General features: G+C 36.2%; 1 protein-coding gene across 5 annotated transcripts in view; it reads left to right on the top strand.

The window, feature by feature from the left end:
- Eps15 (epidermal growth factor receptor pathway substrate 15) overlaps positions 1–23,385 on the top strand; it is a 121,990-nt gene extending 98,605 nt beyond the window's left edge. For 4 of the 5 annotated variants that reach the window (XM_048815408.1, XM_048815410.1, XM_048815409.1 and 1 more), the window contains 4 exons: positions 13,102–13,178; positions 14,428–14,590; positions 17,111–17,295; positions 20,920–23,385. In XM_048815408.1, coding sequence (XP_048671365.1) covers positions 13,102–13,178; positions 14,428–14,590; positions 17,111–17,295; positions 20,920–21,066 — 572 coding nt within the window. In that variant the 3' untranslated portion in view covers positions 21,067–23,385. The remainder of the gene's footprint in view (positions 1–13,101; positions 13,179–14,427; positions 14,591–17,110; positions 17,296–20,919) is intronic. The other variant, XM_048815412.1, reaches the window with a different exon arrangement.
- The last annotated feature ends 422 nt before the right edge of the window (positions 23,386–23,807 follow it).

The raw sequence follows: 23,807 nt of genomic DNA on the forward strand, positions 1-23,807 counted from the left end.
AGCTCCTCCTCCCAGACTGGGCGGGTCTCCAATCCTGAGTGCCTAGGGCCTTCTCTTGTGTCTAGTCACTTCCCCACTTTTCCTCAAGCCAGGCCCCGTTCACCGGTGACGCTCACCACAATACTGGCTACATGCCAGGTCTGCTGCTCCCAGGAGCCCTATTTTCTTGAATGACTGGGCACACTCTCCCCATTTGCCATTCCCTCAGACCCTAAGTTTGTGGAGCTTGGGGCTGAGAACCCTCAGCGAATTTTGCTTGCCCTCCGGTAGCCACGCCCCCGGTAGCTGGTGCAAGAGACCTCAGTTGTCAGCACTGGTGGGAGCGGTAGCCGGGGGTTCCGCGCCACTCCTGATTCCCTCATTCTGACTATCGCGCTCACTGGAGAGCTGGGAGGGGCCCTTAAGATTTCCCTGCTGTGTGGAGAGGAAGGGCTAGGGGGTTACACATCTGTCGCTGCCTGTTTCAATGAAGTTATCTCCTCCGCCGCATTCTGGTGACGTCAGTTCTCTGCCATGGTGGTATCCCATGCAAATGGCGACAGTTCGTTCCCTTTGCCGGGTGACCGATGCAACGGGTGGGTCCTGACCGGCTCTCCCAAGCCCCGTCTCAATCCTGTGGCCACTACCTATGAAGGCTCGGTTGGTATTAACCTCCGCAGGTTCAGAAGGGCCGACCAGTTGTTTCAGTGGGATCGTTTAGTGCTGAGTCACAGCGGTTTGTCTCTCCTGGGCTCCAAAAAAATGGATCTGGCTGATCGTGGACAGAATCCTCAGAAGCCATAAACCAAAAATCCTCTCCTCCTCTAAGTTGTCCTTCTAAGGCATTTGTGGTCACAGTGACGAAAAGTCAACTACCACACACCTTCTCTCTTCTGGGAGAGCTCCTGGACCCCTGTGCAGTAGTATCCTCAGATCACCTAGGGGACACCCAGCCACCGAGGCCTGGATCCCCGGGCAGGCCACTGAGGTGTGTGTTCTGGTCATTCTTCTTCAGTTTCCTTTGCTGAGACTTCCTGTTTTCCCATCATTTTAATGTTGTGTTGTCCCAGGTCTTAGTCCCTGACGTCTTTTCTTTTTCTTTTGTCTATACTCCCCTGGGAGAGTTTCATAGCTTCAAATACTATTTATATGCTGATTTGTTTCTCTAGCCACATCTCTTTCCAGAACTCCAGGCTCCTTTATCCAACTACCTATTTCACATTTCAACTTGAATATCTGATAAGTACATCTAATACAATATGTCTAACATCAAATACCTAATCTTTCACAAACATGCTTCTCTTGGTGCCTTCCCTGTCTTTGTTTATAGCAACTTCATTTTTAATGTTTTCCACATCTAAACATCTGACCACATGATGATCTCTATTAACTTTAATAAATCTTGATTCAGATACTACCTTTTCGTTGAAGCTTCCTTTGGCCGCCTTTTCTAACATTTACAAGTATACTGTCCTTCTCAGTACTTGCACATTACCATTCTCTACTGTTTTCTACTTTCATCATGACATACTTTCTAGCATACCATGTACGTTGTTTTCTATTCCCTCCTACTACTAGAATTTAAGCTCCATAAGGAACTGGAATCTTTGTTTTCACTGGTACATTTCAAGAACTTGAAAATATGCCTAGGCATGTAATATTATTGAATAAATGATTGAGTCAGCTATTACACTCAGAGCACGTGGTAAAAGCCCAGTGAATGAGGATTTTGGTGGAAACTCGTGACAGATATTATTTGTTTTGTTCTGCTAAGTGGATTTTTAAAAATTGTGGTAAAACACACACACACACACCAAAAAAAAAACACCATATATGTTGCATTAAATGAATTTTTCTTAAAAGTGGTTTTCTATTACATTAGCTTATTTACCATGCTAATTTTAGCATGAGTTTACTATCCAAGCTTTCTAAGGAAAGAAATAGGATCCTAGGCAAAGCTAATGATATATTTTAAAAATAAATTCACTCATGGGGCTGAGGCTGTGTCTCAGTGGTAGCACACTTGCCTGGAATGTGTGAGGCACTGGGTTAGATACTCAGCACCATGTATGAATAAATAAAAAAAAATAAAGGTTTATCAACTACAAAAATATTTAAAATAAATAAATAAATTCACTCGTGAATACACGGATTAGTCACAATAAATGTTCCTTTAAGAAAAAAAAAATGTGGTAAAACATAAAGTTTACTTTGGTGGGGGGAGGGGGTACCAGGGTTTGAACCCCGGGCACTTAACCACTGAGACACATCCTCAGCCATTTTTTGTATGTTTTTTAGAGACAGGGTCTCACTAAGTTGCTGAGGGCCTCATTAAGTTTCTGGGGCTATCTTTGAACTCACAATCCTCCTGCCTCGGCCTCCTGAGCCACTGGGATTATAGGCATATACCACTTTGCCCAGCTTAAGTTTATCTTTGTGTGTGTGTGTGTGTGTGTGTGGTGCTGGGGATTGAACCCAGGGCCTTGTGCATTCAAGGCAGGCACTCTACCAACTGAGCTATATCCCCAGCCCTAAAGTGTACTATTTTTAAATGTGCAGTTAGTTTATTAACATTAGGTACATTCACATTGTTGTGAAACCACCACCATCATCCATCTCCAGACTTTTTTTGTTCCAAAACTCATATTCATACCCATTATATAACTCCCCATCCTCACTTTCACCAAACTCTAGCAATCATTTTTTCTGTCTGTATGATATTGACTTGTAAATGTACTGCATGTAAGTGGAATCATAAAGTATTTGTCCTTTTATGATTCACTTATTTCACTTAATGTAATGTCCTAAAGGTTCATCCATGTTGTAGCATGCTACAACAGAAGTTCCTACCTTTTTAAGGCTGAATAATATTGTATACAGATACTACATTCTGTTTATTCTTCTGTTAATGAACACTTTAGTTGCCTCCACATTTCATCTGTATGAATAATGCTGCTGTGGACATGATTGTACAAATTAACTATTTGAGTGTCTGCTTTCATTTTGGAGGAGTAGAATTTAAGAAGTGGAATTGTTGGATTAAAAGGTAATTCTATTTTAAGTTTTTGAGAAACTGGCATACTGTTTCTACAGTAGCTGTACTATTTTACATTCCTATTACCAGTGCACAAGGGTTCAAATTTCTCTACACCCTTGCCATCACTTACTACTTTATGTTTATTTTGTAATAATAGTCATCTTAGTAGGTGTGTAGTGATATCTCAATGATTTAATTTGCATTTTCCTAACAATAAGTCATGTTGAGCATCTTTTCATGTGCTTATTGGTCATTTGTCTATCTTTGGAAAAATGTCTATTTTTGCCCACTTTTAAATTGTGTTGATTTTCTGTTGTTGAATTATAAGAGTTCTTTATATATTCTGCATATTAACCCCATATCAGGTACATGATTTGCAAATACTTTGTCCCATTCCATTCCACAAGTTGCCTTTTCATTCTGTTGATACTGTCCATTGATGTACAGAAGTTTTTAATTTTTATGTAGTCAGTCTTACCTACTCTTACCTTTTTTTCTTTTGTTGCCTTGCTTTTAGTGTCATAACCAAGAAAGCATTGCTAAATTCAATGTCATGGATTTTTTGGTTGTTTATTTTATTTTATTTATGATTATGTTATGATACTATCACTTTAAAATATTAAAAGATGTCTTGTGGGCTGGGGTAGTGACTCAGTCAGTGGTAGAGCACTTGCCTAGCATGTGTGAGGCCCTGGGTTCAATTTTCAGCACCACATGTAAATAAATAAAATAAATGTCCATTGACACCTAAAAATAAATAAATAAATGGAAAATAAAAGATGTCTTTTGTAAACTTCATGGTAACCACAAAGCAAAAATATATAATAGGGCTGGCTGGGGTTGTAGCTCAATGGTTGAGCGCTTGCCTAGCATGTGTGAGGCACCGGGTTTGATCCTCAGCACCACATAAAAATACACATTTAATACAAGCCACTGGGATTGTATTAAAAAACAAAGGTATTGTGTCCATCTATAACTAAAAAAATTAAATACATAATAAACAAGCCAAATATAGTAAGAAAGAAATTAAAACATACCAGGTAGAGTGGCTCACACCTCTGATCTTACCAATTTAGAGGCCGAGGCAGGAGGATCACAAGTTTGAGGCCAGTCTTAGCAACTTATTGAGACCCTGAGCAACTTTAGTGAGACCCTGTCTCAAAATTTGAAAAATAAATAACCATACTTGTGTCAGATGAAGTAGACTTTAAATCTTAGGCAATAAAGATTGACAAAAAAGGTCATTATATGATAGTATGAGCTGGACATGGTAGCACCACACCTATAATCCCAACAACTCAACAGTCTGAGGCAAGATGACCATAAGTTCAAGAGAAGCCTGAATAATTTAATGAGACCCTATCTCAAAATAAAAAGTTCTGGAAATAACTCCATGGTATGGTTCAATCCTCAATCAAAACACACACACACACACACACACACAAGATAAAGGAGTCAGTTCCACAAAGGGAAACAACAATTGTAAATATATATGCACCAATATATATGAAGCAAATATTAATTGACCTGAAAAGAGAGAGACTCCAATACAATAATAGCTAGGGACTTTTACCCCCCACTTTCTGTAATGGACACATGATCCAGACAGAAAATCAATAAAGAAACAGCAGAATTAAATTGCATTCTAGACTAACACCAAAGTACTCAAAACCCTCTATTTCCTTGTTTATTTTCTGGGTTCTATTCTATTCACAATTGAAAGGGAGATATTGAAGTCTCCATATAACTGTAGAACTGTTTCTCTCTCTAACTCTGTCAAGGTTTGCTTCATATATTTAGAACTCTGTAATTTGTATATTTATAAAAGTTATATTATCTTGGTAAATTTCTCCTTTCATCATTATATAATGTCCTTCTTTGTCTCTCATAGCAGTTATAGACTTAATATCTATTTAGTCTGATACTCATGTATCCCCTCTATTCCCTTGTTATCCATCTGCAAGAAAAATCTTTTTCTGTATTTTCCCTTTCAACTTATGTACATCTTTAGATCTAAACTGAAAATCTACGCCTTGCATATAGTGGGGTCCTTTTTTCTTTAAATCTAATCTGCCAGTCTGTCTTTTTGATACCAGGGATTAAACCCAGGGATGCTTAACCACTGAGTCACATCCCCAGCCCTTTTTTATATATATATAANATCTTAGTAGGTGTGTAGTGATATCTCAATGATTTAATTTGCATTTTCCTAACAATAAGTCATGTTGAGCATCTTTTCATGTGCTTATTGGTCATTTGTCTATCTTTGGAAAAATGTCTATTTTTGCCCACTTTTAAATTGTGTTGATTTTCTGTTGTTGAATTATAAGAGTTCTTTATATATTCTATTTAGAGACAGGGTCTCACTGAGTTGCAAAATGCCTTGCTAAATTGCTGAACTGGCTTTGAACTCACCATTCTCCTGTCTCAGCCTCCCAAGTCACTGGGATTGTAGGTGAGCACCACCTTCACCCAGCTAGTCTATGTCATTTGACCATAGCATTTAATCCATTTGCATTTAAAGTCATTACTAGCTGGGGGCAGTGGCATAGGCCTGTAATCCCAGTGCCTTGGGAGGCTGAGGTAGAAAGAGGATCGAAAGTTCAAAGCCAGCTTTAGCAATTTAGAAGGCCCAAAGCACTTAGAGATATCCTTTCTCAAAATAAAAAATGGAAAGGGTTAAGGACATGGCTCAGTAGGGGTTAAGCACCCCTGGGTTCAATCCCTGGTAGAAAGAAAGAAAGAGAGACAGAAAGAGAGAGAGAGAGAGAGAATAATAAAGAATGCATTATTTCCATTTTACTGTTTGTTTTCTGTATATTGGTTGCTTTTGTCCCTTAGTTCCTTCCTTACTGAATTTCTTTATGTTTGGTTGATTTTTTATTGACATACATTTTCCTTTCTTCTGATTATGATAAGTAAACATTTTAAATTTGAATTTAAAATGAATTTTAAGTTAAGAAAATTCCATCCACTTGTTTCACCTTTTGGGATTCCATGTAGTTTCAGAATCATTATTTAGTCTGTTTTCTTAAACAGACTATATTATGGAAGGGAAACTGAGTCCCAGCATCACATATCAATTTGTTTCCAAATCTGTGTCTATTGATCTTTCCACAGTCTTAACCTGTCTACTTAACCTGTGTACTACCTTTCTACTATGTAGATGACAAAATTAATAAATCTTTGAAACCCAAAATTTGAGGGGGGGGCAAGAATACTAATTATATAGGAGAAACAATGAAATGGAAAATACTAAGTAAAGAGATGAAAGTACTTTAATAGAAAATTTTAAAATGATCCATGGACATACTCTTTGGAGGTATGAGAGAAAACTCCAGACTTTACCTTTACCTGGACTCTTATTCCAACAGCAACAGAAATAATTAGGAAAGAAGGGAGTCCTTTGAAATACCATAAGCAATGACTTTGGAAATCATCAAGTACAGCAGCCTTTTGGTCCCCTTTATACTTTGAAAAATTATTGAGGACCCATGAAGAGTTTGTGTTTGAATGGGTAATATCTATCAGAATTTGCCATATTAGAAATTACAATACACAGTTCAGCCAGGTACAGTGTGCCACTGTAATCCCGGTTACTCAGGAGGCTGGGGCAGGATATCGAAAATTCAAAGCCACCCTCAGCATCTTAGTGAGGTTCTAAGCAACTTTTGAGACTCTTTCTCAAAAAATAGTCCCCCTATGAGTTTATTATAGTGAAAAACACAGTGACTCCAAATCAGTACAATATACAGCAGTTCATCATCATTGGTTTTATGACCTTGGTGCAGATGTCAACATGGTAAGAAAGGTAAATAACACTTTAATATTCTAGAAATAGCTTTGACCTCACAGAAGGTATCTTGGGGACCACTGCTTTCTGTGGATTACCACTGTTTCAACATATTCTAAAAGATTTTCCTGTTGCTGTATATTATGCTGGTCTCTATTGCCTTAGGACAGCTTATTCTCAGAAGGCATCTGGAAAAGATGTTCCCTTTTATTCAAATTAGGAACCAGAGAATGATCTAAATGTACTGGAGAAGTTGTTGAAGAGTAAGGGTTCTCTCTAGTTGTAATTTTAGCCTGGTGCTTCTGTCCTTTTCATGTACCTTCTGCCATTGTATTGTCAGTTCAGTGCCTTCACAGCCTGTTTCCTGAAGACTGCTGGACCTAGTCCAGTAGTCTGGAATGCTCTCCTGAGCTTCTGTACTATGTCAAGTACCTGCTGCAGATTTCTCCTCCTATGTCCTAAAGGCACTTCAGGCTCACAGTGCTTAATGGAAAAAAAAAAAAAAATCACCTCTTTCAATTAGTCTCACCTCAAAAAGAGAATAATACAAATGAAAGCAAAAGGCAAATGTGTACCCGTTCCTCCATTCATTCTATAATAATAACATTATAAGTGGCCTTCATCAGCAGGGTCATTATTTACTCTTCTTATATTCCTCAAATTTAGTAAATCACAAAGTTTTGTTGTTTCATCCCCAAATGGAATCTGATTGTCTTTTCTTCCTCATGCTCACTTTGATTGCACCCTCTCTCTCTCTCTCTCTCTTTCTGTCTCTCTTTCTTTCTTTCTACCAGGGATTGAACCCAGCAATGCTTAACCACTGAGTCACATCCCCAGCCCTTATTTTGAGACAGCATCTGCTAAGTTGCTTAGGGACTTGCTGTATTGCTGAAGCTGGCATTGAATTTGTGATCCTCCTGCCTCAGTCTCTCAAGTCATGGGGATTATAGGCATGTGACACCAAACCCAGCCTTATCATGTTTTATCTAGACTATGATATTAACTTAAAATTGCTGGGCACAGTGGTGATCACCTGTAATCCTAGTGGTTTGGGAGGCTGAGGCAGGAGGATCTAGAGTTCTAGAGTTCAAACTCAGCAGCAGCGAGGCACCAAGTAACTCACTGAGACCCTGTCTCTAAATAAAATACAAAATAGGGATGGGGATGTGGCTTAGTGGTTGAGTTCTCCCTAGTTCAATCCCCAGTACCAAAAACAAAAAATAATTACTACAAATCTAAATCACTAGTCCTGTGTTCCAGATATAATTTTTTTACTTAATGTCCAGATGTATGTCTGAAAGTGAAATATAAAACAATTCTTTTTTTTAGTTGTAAATGGACACAATACCTTTATTTTATTTGTTTTTATTTTTATGTGGTGCCAGGGATCAAACCCAGTGCCTCACACATACATGCTAGGCAAGTGCTCTACCACTGATCCACAACCCTAGCCCCGAAATATAAAACAATTCTGAACATTCTTCCAGATAGCCTATTTGTTAACCCAATAAAACACAAGTTTTCAATTTTATGAATATTTAAGTGAAATAAATACAGGTTTATTAAAATAGAATAGAAATCATAGTCTAGAGCTTATTAACTAATACTGTTGATACTAATAATTATAATTGTTTTTATATAATTATATACTATATTTAGGTTGTTTTCATAGGTATTCCACATCTGCGGCAATGGGACAAAATGAGTTAGTGTGGCTATCTATTCAATTGCCCAAGCAGAACCTTGGGAGTCATCCTAGGCTGCATCTGTATTCTTCCTAAAATCTCTGGGGAGTAGCAGAGCTTTACCAATTGACTGATGAAGATATGAACAAGTAATTTATCTCAGACCTGCTACATTGTAAGATTTTTAATTGAACAGTAAAGAGAGAGACCAACTTTCTTTTCTGGGAAGACTATTTTTTGAAATTAAGTTGGCAAATCTGTGTTTTCCCCTACTTATGTATATAGATTCGTTTGTTTGTTTTTAGTAACAACAGCATAAGTCTTTACGTTGTTTTCTTGAATTTCATTGTGCTTGACATAAAAACTTTCAATTATGGGGATATGGGAAAGCTGAATGAGTTATAAGTAATTTAGATCAGTGGTTCATCCCTAAGTATCTAAATATTTTTATGGGAAAAAGAGGAATGTATATAGTTTTTTGTTTTGGTACTGGGGATTGTGCTTTGCCACTGAATATAGCACTAAGCTACATTCTCAGCCTTTTAAATTTTTTATTTTGAGACAAGGTCTTGCTAAATTGCTGAGGACCTCACTGAGTTTCCAAGGCTGGCCTCAAACTTGTGATCCTCTTGCCTTTCAAGTTACAGGGATTATAGGCATGTACTACCACACCTGGCTATGTATAGGTTTTTACTGTATTCATTTGTCTAGTTTCCCTGTTCATAAAATTCCAACATCTGGTAATCACTGAGACTCAAAGAGGTCACATTACATATCCAAGGTCACAAACATATTTGCCTTCGTTATTTCCACCCCTGTACTCTTACTCTTTTCTTCTATCATGAAATTAATTTGTAACCAGCAAAAAAAAATTAATCCCATGGGATAAGGAATGATAAGCTTTCACTGGGTGCAGTGGCATACGCGTGTATCCCAGTGGCTCAGGAGGCTGAGACAGGAGGAGGATCGAAAGTTCAAAGCCAGCCTCAGCAATAGCGAGGCACTAAGGAACTCAGTGAGACCCTGTCTCTAAATAAAATACAAAATAGGGCTGGGGATGTGGCTCAGTGGTCAAATGCCCCTGAGTTCAATCCCTGGTACCCCAAAAAAAAAGTTATAAGTAGATAATTTCTGTCCCCTTTCTTTCAGTAGTAGAAATATGAGTGTCTTCTATTTGCTAGACCTTGTGCTAGGTAGGCCTTGAGGATGCAATAGTGAACAAAACAATTCCTGTCATCATAGAGCTTATATGGGCAGTACAGGCATTAAGCAAATATATGTCAAGTATTGATAAATGCTGACATTTTTTTTCATAGCTTTATTTTAATTCATTTATTTTTTATGTGGTGCTGAGGATTGAACCCAGGGCCTCACATGTGTGAGTCAATCCTTTACCACTGAGCCACATTACCAGCCCAATAAATGCTGAGATTAAATCAATAGGATAGGCCTGGGGCTGTGTGATGCACTGGGTTTGATCCTCAGCACCACATAAAAATAAAATAAAAATATTGTGTCCACTTATAACTAAAAAATGTTAATTTTTTAAAAAAATCAGAATAGGATATAAAAAGTGACCTATCTAAAATACAGCTTTTTCATTCATATTTTCCCAAAGAGGTATGTCAGCATAGCATGATCTCAAAAGTTTAAGGGAAAAAAAAAAGTGCTGAGAAAAAGGGCTCGGGCTCAGGATATAGCTCAGTTGGGAGAGTGCTTGCCTTCAATGCACAAAGCCCTGGGTTCCATCCCCACCGCCACAAAAACAGAAAAGGAGCTCTTAAAGAAATATGCTAAAATACTGGCAAGAATTATTTCTGATAATGACATTATGGATGATTTTTCAATTACACTTTTATATGTTTTTCCAGAATATATTGCTTTTATTCTTGGAGCAGAAGAGGGTACTAATGAGGTACTATTTGCATTGATGTACATATCAATAGGAAGAAAGCCACCTGCAGGCTTCCTCTCCTAGTGTTTCCTCTCCTGGGACTTCCCTTCCTCTCCTGGGACTCCCTCACAAGGCATCTCTCATGTGATGTTGTGAATCCTTCCACTTTCTGAGAAGGCCTCTGCTTCACCTCCAGCATGATCATTATCTGAAGATTCTTGCCAAGGTCTTAAAAATCTCCAACTTGAGCAAAAGCATTTTGTCATTCATCTAGGATTAGGTGATCCTCAGTGTTTGAACCAATGCTATATATGTAATTTTTGTAGAAGGTGTAGAAAATCTCTCGTACATAATCTTCACATGGCAATATCTTCTTTTTTAATTAATTTATTTCACAACATATATATCACAGCATTTCAGGCAAACCTGATCTAACTCAGTTCTGTTGCTATATGTGTTGTGAACTCTTGTGAAGATTGTGGGGGCAAGGGCAGAGAAAATACATGAAGCAAATTTAAGTCCTTCTAGTGGAACAAGGCCAACTCCTTTCCCCTCACCACCCTTTCTGCCAGTCAGGAGAGTGTCTGTACCTTGCTCAGGCTATACCTCAGCTGCTACGGCATCAGGAATAACAGAAGAGGAGAAAAAGTAGGAAAAGCCTGAAAACAGTACCCATGATGAGACTGGGCCCCAGGGCTGTGGAATTCATCAAATATGTGTTAATAAAAAAGCTTTTTTTATAGGTAAAGTTGTAAAATTTCCTGTAACTCTAGATTTTTCAACATTCTTTTAAAGATCAGAGTTGCTGATGAAACCCTAAAGAACTGAATTTTCTGTGTTAGACAAGTATGATCCTTGAAAACAGGAATATAGCCTATCCAACATGCCAAGAACATAAGAAGATACAGTGTGTGTGTGTGTGTGTGTGTGTGTGTATACACCTGTCCCCTTTTCCCACTCTGATACCCCGTCACTGTCTTAGTGACAGAGCCAACAGAATAATATCCCTTCCTTGTTTCCCTTCTGTTTTTATCTGTAGTTATCTTATTTATATACTTATTTCTAGAGATGTAGGGGCACTTTACATTTTTTTTTAAAGAGAGAGAGAGAGAATTTTTTAATATTTATTTTTCAGTTTTTGGTGGACACACATCTTTATTTTATTTTTACGTGGTGCTGAGGATCGAACCCAGCGCCCCGCGCATGCCAGGCAAGTGCGTTACCGCGTGAGCCACATTCCCAGCCCCACTTTACATTTTTAAGTTGGTAGTTGGACACACTTTCTTTTTAAGTAATTCTGATGTAAAGATGAAGAATTGAGGAATAACAAGGAGAAATTTTTTGTACCTCTTTGTCTTGCCTTTTCTTTTGCAAGTCTCTTTTCCCTCTTTCCTTTTCTTCTGATTCCTTCCTTCTTAGATCAGGCAGCATTTACTGTAGAAACATTTGATATTATTCATAGCCCTTCTGTCTGAATAGGTGAGGTCTACTTTCAAAGTTAACTATAATGAATGTGCCTGTGGAGCATTGGTTAAATAATGCTTTTGCAGTTAACTGTTCTGCCTGGTAGTTTGCTTTCTTTCCTTCACTTCCTTCTATTTGGCAAATAATTCCTTATTCAGAAGACCTTAGTCAAAAGCTCAAATGTAATAGCTACTTTGTTACTTTTCTGATTCTCCCAGGCAATTAGTGATTCCCACTACAGGATTGTCATAACCTCTCTAGTAAACTGTACAGTTCTATTTTATTATTATTTGTTTATGTGTTTCTCATCCCACTATGAACTTTTAAAGGGTAGAAAGTGTATCTTCTTATGTTCTTGGCATGTTGGATAGGCTATATTGCCTGTTTTCAAGGATCATACAGGTGATTATCAATCAGGTAAGCATGGTATAAATCAGAATGCAGTTACTGTCACAGAGAGTGAAGAAACCAATTCTTGTTGTGGAAATCAGCTACATCTAGGGTTCTCTAGGTGGAGTAAAGTTCTTTGTGGGTAAAGTAGCATTTCACATGGGCCTGGAAGGATGGGCATGAGTTATAGAATTAATGGTATCTAACGTTTTTGACTTGTAGTGTCTTCATTAGAAATAGTTTAAGTTCATAGAAGCTGTACTGTTTGACATGTGTTCCACAGCCTTAAGTACTTTAGCTAGAAGTAGTTCACCTGTTTTTGATTTTGAATCATTTAGTTGATTTACACAAAGGAATACATCTTTGGAATTATTCATGTGCATTCTGTCTCTGGACACCAGTCATAAATTAAGAATTATATAATTTAGAGTTAATATTTTGTGCCGCAGCCCGGCTGGCTGGGCAAAATAAGCGGAGGGTGACGAATAACTTGTGTACGTTGATACAGCAGGAGTGGGAGCCGTTTATTGCAGGACAGGAGCAGTATTTATACATTCCACACAGCTTATCTAATTAGCATAAACTAGATACATCAGTCAACCAATCAGGAATCTCTACACCTAATGGCTCGGTTTTGTTACTTCTCAAACCACTCCCTCTGACATTTTGCCAGGCACCATCCAGACTTGTTTACGAACTTTAACATTCCCCTGGCAAAATGCCAGGTGTTATTTTGACTTGTTTACAGACTCTAACAATTTTGGATTAAATGTTTTCCATCTGAAGTTACCAACTAAAAGAAAACATGAAATTTGATGTCTTTCTGTTCTATCCCATTGATTTTCTTTACTCATTTTAGCCACAGACCCCTTTGCTTCTGTTTTTGGAAATGAATCATTTGAAGATGGATTTGCTGACTTCAGCACATTGTCAAAGGTAATCTGCAGTGATTAGTGAGGAAGGAGAATATATGTGTTTCCATCAAAGAAACAGTTCCTCCTTTAAATTACAGACTCCTTTCACAGACATTGCAACTTGATTGCAATAAGTTTAGCAAATATTGATTTCAGATAGAAATGAAAGAGAACTATAAACTATTTCTATACATAAAAAGACTGGTAATGATACAGACAATTATAATATGTTTACTCAATAACATTATATTTACTCTTCTATTTAAACATGTCTCTTCCAATTGAACTTTGTTTCCCTATGTACTGTTTGTGTCATTAGCTGTAATATTTATTCTAACCAATCCATATTGGCTACTTGATTTTGTGCTCTGAAGTTGTTAGGGTAAGTACTAAAATGATTAATAAACAAAGCCCAGTGCTAAATGTCCACTATATGTTTTCCAGCATAACTCTGGTATTAATTTAGGCTAAGAAAGAAGGATTCGTGTATGTCAGATTGACCCCCAAAGAACATTTAGCAATGACTAGACACATTTTTGGTTTTCACAATTAGGTAGAAGATGCTATTTCCATTTAGTGGATAGAGGCTAGAAGTGCTTTTAAACATTCTACAATGCACTGCCCAGCCCCTCTCAACAGAATTATGTCCAACCCAAAATGTCAACAGTACCACTGATAAGAAATACTGGCCTAAAGAGTTATGAAGTCATAAAGCCTTGAGTCATTATTTTAGAAAATGAATCTTTCATTAGTCTACGTATGGAAGGAGTAATCTTCAAAACCAAATTTAGACTTTTTCCATGAGAAAAGTTTACTGTAAAAAATTGACTTTTGAGTTTGGTTTTATAGTTTGTCTAGATACCATTTTGTTTGCATTAAAATTAAATCTTTCCTTTATTTAAGTGCATTAGTGAGAAATCAGTAATTTTTTTTCTTTCATTATCATCTGGCTCATTTGACCCTTTAAAATGGGTTGTGAGTATTGCCTGAAGTTGAATAAGGCTTCTGTCCAGAGTTGGCTTGTTTTGGCGTTGCTCTTTATAAGTAGTGATGTTACAATTACTACTCATATAGAATAATTAAAGAATGATCCCATCTGCCCTTGAATGCAAAGGTTAAAATGTCAGTGCTCTTAGAAATGAATAAAGCCACATAATACTTAAGTCATTTTTCTGCATGTTCTGTGACTATGCACAGTTTGCTTGGAGATAGATGTCTTACATATATTATATATATAAAATCGTGTATAAACATTTCTTTTTAAAACAAAGGCAAACAATGAAGATCCTTTTAATTCAGCCACATCAAGCTCTGTCAACAATGTGGTCACTCCAAAAAATGTGTTCGATGAAACATCCATCAAGAGTGAAGATGTACCCCCAGCACTGCCACCTAAGACGGGAACTCCAACAAGACCCTGCCCACCACCACCTGGTAGGAGAGTTGGTGCCTTTCCTAAATCAACTCAATGCCTTTTCTCCTGAAAAGTATTATGCAGATCTTACTTAACATACCTCTATAAAAGGCAGTGAACAAAACAAGTCAAACACATAGCAGAAGCTTGCTGACTTCAGTATAGAATTATAGTCATGTGCCTAAGAGGGCAGCCTGTGTAACTGATGTGAACTGACATGAGCTTTCTAATAAGAGCTGTTTTATTCCCCCTTAATCATTTCGGAGAGATAGTAAATGGAAAAAAGGAAGTGTAGATGGAATCTCTTTTTAGAAGATCATTGATTACCATTTGAATAGCAGGTTCCTATACTTTGGTGTTTTAATTAATTTCTATAAGAGAAAAAAAAATTCCTACACAAAGTAAAGTCTTTCTTAAATCCTTTAATGTAAAAAAATATGGCTGCTGGTATCCAGAATTCGCAACAAAGTAGTTTAAAAGGAAGTATTGCCTTTCTTAAAGGAAAATATTATTTTCAACTCACTTTAAAGACTCTTTTATAATAGTGATCATTTGGTGGGGAGAGGTCCAGGAAGTTTTTAGTACAAATAATAAAGAGCATATAAAGTGGCTAAAAGGCAACCCCCTATTGTGCTACTAGGCTATTCTATGAGAAGACACATTTGACCCATTAGCTTTTTAGTTATATATCATTTCCTGGTAAATATACTTATAGATTATTATTCTTGCCTTTTCCTAATAACCTCTGCATGATATTTCTTGGGCAAATTATTTCTTTTTTTGATTTAAATAACTGGATGTACAGTTAATTATCTATTGAAAAAATCAGGTAAATTATTTAAGTGGTTTCTTTCTTTTAAGGAAAAGTAGCCTTTCTCAATTGATAGAAGTAAGGTCAGAATACATGAAGAAATAAGTAATTGTCAGTTTACTCATTTAAGCATTTAAACCTGTATGATGCCAATGGTGAGGTTATTTTAAAGTCATAAGTAAAGTAATATACTGGTGCCTTAATTAAAATTAAGAATAGAATCTCTTGAGTATACATCATTGCAGGAAGACCAAGGAAAAAAGGTGGTTTTTTGGAACGAGAACTGATTGGGAACCAAAACACCTGGGTTCTAATTCTGGATATTCCCTGACTTGTTCTGTAATTTTTTTTCTCTGGTACTGGGGTTCAAACCCAGGACCTCGTGCATGCTAGGTAAGTGCTCTACCACTGAGCTATATCCCCAACCCTCACTCTGTGACCTTAAGTGTATAATTTCACATGTCTAACTCTCAGCTGCCTTAGTTGTTAGATGGTGGCAGTAACTCTAATTTTGCCTGCTTTCATAGGATTGAGATTGGGATTTAAACATCTTTTGTAAGATAAAATACTGATGGAAATAATCTATTATGATTGTTTAATTAACCAGCTTAATTCATGTTAAGAAAAAATATATTTGAAGACATTTTAACACCATTCTTATTATCTTTTCTTCAAGAAGTATTAAGTTGGGGCTGGGGATGTGGCTCAAACGGTAGCGCGCTCGCCTGGCATGCGTGCGGCCTGGGTTCGATCCTCAGCACCACATACAAACAAAGATGTTGTGTCCGTCAAAAACTAAAAAATAAATATTAAAATTCTCTCTCTCTCTCTCACTTTAAAAAAAAAATAAGTATTAAGTTTAAGTAAGACTTTAAAATTGGAGAACTTTCCAGATGCAGTAGTGCACGCTTATAATCCCAGCAACTCAGGAGGCTGAGGCAGGAGGATCACAAATTTGAGGCCAGCCTCAGCAACTCAATGAGACTCTGTCTCGAAATAAAAAGGGTTGGGGATATAGCTCAGTGATAAAGCACCCCTGAGTTAAATCCCCAGTTCCAAAAAATAAAATCAGAGAATTTGTTGGAAAGTGACACTGAACTAATAAGTGACTAACAGAACATCATACTGTTATTTAACCAAAGATTAGTTTGTGAACAATCACAAAGATACAGGCTTTGGTCTTCAAAACATTGTTTATTTTTAAGTTTGAAATATTGTAGATGTCAAAAAGTAGGCAAGGTTTTACCAAGATAATTTTTAGTTTTATGCTCGTAGGTATTACAGAGAGAGATTTAGAGAAAAACCATAGGAATTTTGCCATTTTTAAAGGTCATTTGCTCTTACTAGTGGGTGTCTGTACAAGTATCAGGCTAAGGTTATAGCAACAGAAGCCATTGACATCTTTATTCTTTATCATTTTCCTCCTATTTTGTCCTTTCCTCCCTCTCTTCTTGGGAACATGCTCTTTTGAGGTGAGGAAATATGATTCCTGGCCTATTCCGCTCTTTGCTGTTTTTTTTTTTTTTTTTTTTATTAAGCTATATCTTGTTGGAGTCTATTTGAGAGATCAGATTATTGGTATGGCATTTAAGTCGATATAAAGAATATGTTTCAGGTTCTCGCCCCCATCCTCCACCTTTAGTTCTTTAATGCTCCCTGTGTACATGTTCTTGTGTGCTTGTGTTTGCCATATTTACTGGTTGAGTTAACTGTAATGATTTTGATCCAGGGAAAAGACCCATCAACAAATTGGATTCTTCTGATCCCTTTAAAGTGAATGATCCATTTCAGCCTTTCCCAGGCAATGATAGCCCCAAAGAAAAAGATCCTGATATGTATTGTGATCCATTCACTTCTTCTACTTCCACTACCAATAAAGAGGCTGACCCAAGCAATTTTGCTAACTTCAGTGCTGTAAGTACTGTGAATGGGCTGTTTGGGGGAAAATCTTTCCATTTACAATTTGAGGAGTTTTCCAAGATGACTTTGGAGTCTGCCAAATTTGTATCATTTCAACTAAATTTGCCAAAATACTAAAATAATCTTGCATTCTTCCCCCAAGCAAAACCTCTAATTCTGTTTTGATGGTTCTAAAATTTCTTCTTTGCACAAATGATTTTACTACTCTTAGTTCTTGTGTTATATACAAGTTGTTTTATAAACCTTCCTCTTGGTCTTGGTAACATAAATATAAGTAAAATCTTGACATATAATTTTGCAGATGATTATGGATGATGATGATTTAATGGACTATTGGAGAATAATTTACTATTTGCCCACTGGATGAATAATGCCAGTGGTGAGCTTGTGTATTTGTAACTGTGTTGTATGTGTGTGTTTGTGTATAAAATTTCAATGATTTTTGAAGACCATTCAGCAATTATTATATGAGAGGATAGATGCAGGGATTTTTTTTTTTTTTTCAGTGCTGAGCATCAAATTCAAGGCCTTGTACACTCTAGTCAAGCAGTCAAGCACTGTTCCACTGAGCTACATTCCCAGGGATTCTTTGAATTGCATACCCTCAGCCCCATGGCATCTTTTCTAAAATCTTAATGTGTCCTAGATATGGTGGTGCATACCTATAGTTCCAGCTGTGTCTTTCACCACATAATTGTTACCACCATAATTGTGAATATACATTAATTCACAAATATTCCACATATCCTAATATTGCCCCAAGATGGTGTAGTAATAAGCGATTTTTAAATCATACTAGCATAATTTTTTAAAAATAAACTTTTACAATAATGGTCACACTCCACTTTTTTTGCCAAAAAAAAAAAAAAAATTGGCATGAAATCTATGGTAAATAGGGTATTTGAGAGGCTAAGGTTGAAGGATCACTTCAGCCCTGGAGTTCGAGAGCAGCCTGAGCAACAGAGCAAGACCCCAGTCTCCAAACCCCCTAAAAAAGCATTTATGAAATCAATTATTGTCAGGATCTAAACAATTTAGGGCTCTAATTCACTAGCCTCCCGTGCTTGCTGTGCATTCTCTCAGAGCTGACTAAAATAAGACCTTTAGAAACCATAGAAAGGTGCTATGATGGGCTAAGGATGTATCTCAATGGTAGAGTGCTTGCCTAGCATGCATTAGGGCCCTGGGTTAGATCCCCAGCACCACAAAAAAGAAAAGAAAAAAAAGAAAGGTGCTGTGATAATGGCATTAGGCAGGGCCTGTAATAGATTAGAAATTGGGCAATCAGCTGGGCTCAGTGGCACTCCAGAGGCTGAGACAGGAGGATCACAAGTTCAAAGCCAGCCTCAGTGATGGCGAGGCACTAAGCAACTCAGTGAGACCCTGTCTCTAAATAAAATACAAAATAGGGCTGGGGATGTGACTCAGTAGTTGAGTGCCCCAGGGTTCAATCCCCGGTACAAAAAAAAAGAGAGAGAAGAAATTGGGCAACCAATCACAGAAGTATCACTCTGGAGAGACATAAAGCAGTATCATAATATTCTGTTATTTAGGTAAAATCAAGTCTTTTGCTTTTTAATAAAATTTGTAGAATAACTAATCAAAGTTTTAATTTTTTCAGGTTAAATGACCTCATTATCACTGCCTGTTCTATATCGAGAATTTTTCTTTATCTATCACTTTATTTTCTTGATTTTGGAAATAGAAGTTGTAATGGCCAGGTGACCCTGGCTACAGTCTGACTAATGTTTTCCTCCTTATTGTAACAGTTGGTCACTCAACTAGTTTTATTGCTGCTACTATTTCTATTAGAAAGCAGAACAGGCACAGTGGTGCATGCCTGTAATCCCAGCAATTTAGGAGGCTGAGGCAGGAGGATAACAAGTTCAGAGCCAGCCCCAGCAACTTATGAGACCCTGTCTCCAAATAAAACATAAAAAGGGCTGGGGATGTAGCTCAGGAGTTGGGCACCCCTGGGTTCGAGAGAGAGAGAAAGAGAGAGAAAGAGAGAGAAGGTGGGCAAGAATCTGTGTGCAACTAAGGAAGGTGTACCACCCAGCTTTTTAATCTGTACTTTTAAGTTCTGATGGCTTCTGCTGAAGGTCAAGGAGAAAAATAGAAATCAATATTTCAAATATTGTAAAAGTGGAATGTCAGAATTATCCTGACCTTTCATTTCAGATGGAATTTTAGTTATTTCAAGCAGAGAATCAAGAATTGGCTTACTTAGAAGATTATAATTCTCTTAGTATATAAAAATAACCTGTGACAATTTGTGGTATTTAATATGTTAAGTAAAATTTCAGAAAGCAAATCAAAACCTGATTGGAATAACTTTCAAACAATAACTGAGGCATTTTACTTACTTTATACTCAAATCTCAGGATAGTGTAAATATAAAATAGCTTGTTATAAAAATATCCTTTTTTTAATTTTGGAAGACTTGTTAAGTATTATAAATTTCACAGGTCCTCTAATTCTCCTAGGAAAAAAAACTACCATTTTCAAAAAGTCTTGAATATTTCTTTCATTTTATCCTTATAAAGTCCTCTTCTATATGACAAGACTTGAAACCAAGTAGAATTTTGTATTTAGTTTCTGCTGAAGTTGCTGTTTTGGTTGAATAAAAACATTTCCCCGATTGAATAATCATTAGTATTAAGGGTTTTTTTAAAAACTGAGTCCAAAAGTTCTCAAAGCCTGCCAAAATCTTCAATATACTTAAAAAAAAAATAGTTTTGGTTCTTATCTTGCTTAGTATAACCAATACTCTTTATTATATATAGCAAAATCAGCCTATTTTTTCCTTCATAGTTTTTCTGTACCTGAAAGTCTAGGATGAGGTGGAAAATCGCCAGTTGGCTTAAGTTAAAAATTATTTATAATGTGAGGATGCTCACTTAAGTTTAAACAGTAAATATTTTACATTATATCAAAAAGTCTACCCCTCTTCCATTTTTGAATCTGCTTATCTACTTGAAGTGTTTCTAAGTAATATTTTTAATATTTACTTTTATAGACAAAGTCTATAGATGGAATTTTTTTAAAATAAACCACAGTTATGTAACTGGTTAAAACTAAACTTATTGCTGAGCACAGTAGCACACACGTGTAATCCCAGTGTCTGGAGAGGCTGAGATAGGAGCATGACAAATTTGAGGCCAGCCTCTGCAACTTAGCAAGGCTCTAAGCAACTTGGTGAGACCCTGTCTCAAAATTAAAAAGGACTGCTGGGGTGGGGGCTCAGCGGTAGAGTACTCACCTAGCACATGTGGGATACTGGGTTCAATCCTCAGCACCACATAAAAATAAAGGTATTGTGTCCAACTACAACTAAAAAAAAAATATATTTAAAAAAATAAAAAGGACTGGGGATGTGGCTCGGTGGTAGAGTTCCTCTGGGTTCAATTCTCAGTACCAAACAAAAAATAAATAAATTTTGTTTGGGAGGGGTGGGGGACAAGTAAACAAGATTATATTCCCAGAATCCTTCAGGTGAAACAAATTTTATTATGTTTTATTTATTTGAAAGTTTTATATAAACAATTTTTTCTTCTTTTTATTGTTTTACTTATTCATTTAGTAATTTGTTCATTCATTATGTCTTTTAAATGGCAGTATCCCTCTGAGGAAGATATGATTGAATGGGCCAAGAGGGAGAGTGAGAGAGAGGAAGAGCAAAGGCTTGCCCGACTGAATCAGCAAGAACAAGAAGACCTAGAACTGGCTATTGCACTCAGCAAATCCGAGATATCAGAAGCATGAAGAATTCTCTTGTCCTTTGTCTACAATACTCTTCTTCCTAAATATTGATGCTATTTACCATGTATATCAAAACTACCTGTGAGCATGGGAATACAAAAGGTTTGAGATTCCTGTAAATGTGACAGAAGTCTAGGTTTTTTCTTTTGTACTCTCAGATTTGACTTTTATTATTTCTTCTAAAAGCAGTAACCTAATCAGACAGCTTTACCTAGGCCCCTGTTCTGGTGTGCATTTACTGTGAGCTTCAGCCTGCCTATGCTACTTTTACTTGTAAAGCTAGAGCATCCAAGCTTCTGCCTTCTGGAATGTAGAGAAATAGTTTCACCCCATGCTACCTTTGTTCTGTGGTTATTCTGATTAGAGTTAGTGGAGTTTATAAAGTTTGCAGTATTCTCCCTTGATTTGAATGGTTGAAGGAGAGGAAGAGAACAAACATCGCATTTCTTTTATGATTGATGTAAATTGGCTAGTATAAAGTACATTTTTGTATATCCTTGGAGTACAAATACCATTTAATTTGTTTTTTAGAGAAAAGGAAAAATATTTTGCATCAATCTACTCCACTATTGAAAAAAGGATGCTTTAGATTGAACGATTTTAACTTAAAACTTAAATTTTTCCTAAATAAAAAACATTAAAACCTCATGTGGAAATACTTTTTTTAAAACAATTTTCTGTGGATTTAAGGAATTTTAGGTCAACAGATACCTCTCCATAAATTTGCTAATTAACAAAATCAGTTTCTTACAAGAAAGTTTGTAAGAAAATGTCCATTTTAAGTGCCAGATGTGAAGAAAATTGATCACTTAAAATGTACCCATCAGTATAAGGTAAGCACAAATCTTAATTAACATGCAGCTGTTCTGCCTTTGCAGTGGCACTGTCCTCTTGAGTTCATTTAGTTTACTATTATACTTTTGCAGAAGAAACATTAGCAAGCTACAACTGGAAGGTACTTTAATTTTTCATGTATATTTTTGTTTTCTTTAATGAAGGCTTAACTACTTGAAATATAAAAACTTTCACTGAATACAAATAGGAAGGGTGACATGTATTATACCATATTGCTTTTTGTCTTTGTAGTTTAAATTAGTTTATTTACTTCATGTTTTTCACCTATAAAAAAGGCAACCTAGCTTTTTTTTTTTTTTTTTTTAATTGGAAGGGAAAAGAGCTGCCAAATTTTCAAAACTCCTTACATTTTAAAATCCCATCTTTAAAACTAACCTAGCAGGCAAGCTGAATTTGAAATAGATTGTGAAGGCTGTATATTGTAATCTTCTTTTTGCACATGAGTTACTGAGTTAGATAATGTATTAAATAACAGATAAAGAAAAATGCACCTAAAACCTAATTTAAATTCTCTGGGATCAACAAGTCAAGGTGGTATTGATCTGTGATAATCAGAGTAACTTATTGCTTAGACTATAAGTAAATTCCAAAATATCTAATTCATATGATCTTGAAATGGTGCTTTTCTTCTTTCCACACACAATTGGATGGCTGGAGTTTAAAACAAACCACTTCCTGTACTGCTAACTTTTTTCTAATTTTTTATATAAAAACATTTCAACATAAAAGTCATATATGAAGCAAGGGCTGAATCATAATCACAAGGCTTTAATTTTGATAAACTAATCCAGTGACCTAAGGATTTAGGCAAGTTAGCAAAAGTTGATTGAGAAGGTAGCGTTGGGAATTGCTGGTAGGTGGTGTTTTCTGTTTTCTTATTTTTTTTTTTCCTCCTTCCCCTTACTCTTTGAGAAAAAGGTAAGTTGACTTGAACAACCTTCTTTTGCACTGGGAAAATGAACAAATGTTTGAAATGCTTTTAAAATATTTTTTTTTTAATTAAAAAAAAACACTCTGGAAAATATTAAATATCTGTAACTTATGAACACCAACTTTCAATGTAATAAGTGTACCCTAATCTTATGTATGTTTAACTGGATTATATAGATTCTTATCTTTTGTTAAAATATATATACTCAGTGGACCAATATAATATTAAAATATGTATATATTATATAAATATATATCTTTATCTCCATGCTTGCTTGTGTAGGTTGAATGTCTTATGGTCATTTGTGATATTTTATGTTGTTGACCCTGGTTTCAGGGCCTGTAATTAAAAAGGACAGATAAGTATTGCTGAGAGCTAAGTGGCACTACTTACAAAGTTTTAACCATCTTCTACATACTGATTCAGCTTTATTTGGGTTCTCTAAATTTTTCTCTTGCATTTCGAACTTCTAAATTGTAGCCTGTAATTATGACAATAATATACTTTAAGTAATAATAAAGCATACTATCCACATATTCAGTTTATATTGGAGTTTTGCTTTAATGTCAATTTTAGTTATTTTGTCTATTTTTGTGAAAGGAAATATATATGCACAGAGAGAGATATATACAAAAATATGCAAAACATTTATGGCTTGTATATATTTGTTGAATAAGGATTATGACATGGATTCTTAGAAGGCACTGTGATCTAATAAATTGATAACAATCCTGGGCTTGAATCTCCATTCTGCCACTTTTGAGAAAATAATGTAAAGATGGCTTTGAGAGCCAGGTATGGTAGTACATGCCCATTATCCCAACAACTCGTGCATATGGCATGTGCCTGTAACCCAAATTTCTTTTTTTTTTTTTTAATATTTTTTAGTTGTTAATAGACCTTTATTTTATAGTTTATTTATATGCAGTGCTGAGAATCAAAGCCAGTACCTCACTCA

The sequence above is a fragment of the Marmota marmota genome, unplaced genomic scaffold (genome assembly GCF_001458135.2).
Source record: "Marmota marmota marmota unplaced genomic scaffold, marMar, whole genome shotgun sequence".
In the NCBI taxonomy this organism is placed as follows: domain Eukaryota; kingdom Metazoa; phylum Chordata; class Mammalia; order Rodentia; family Sciuridae; genus Marmota; species Marmota marmota.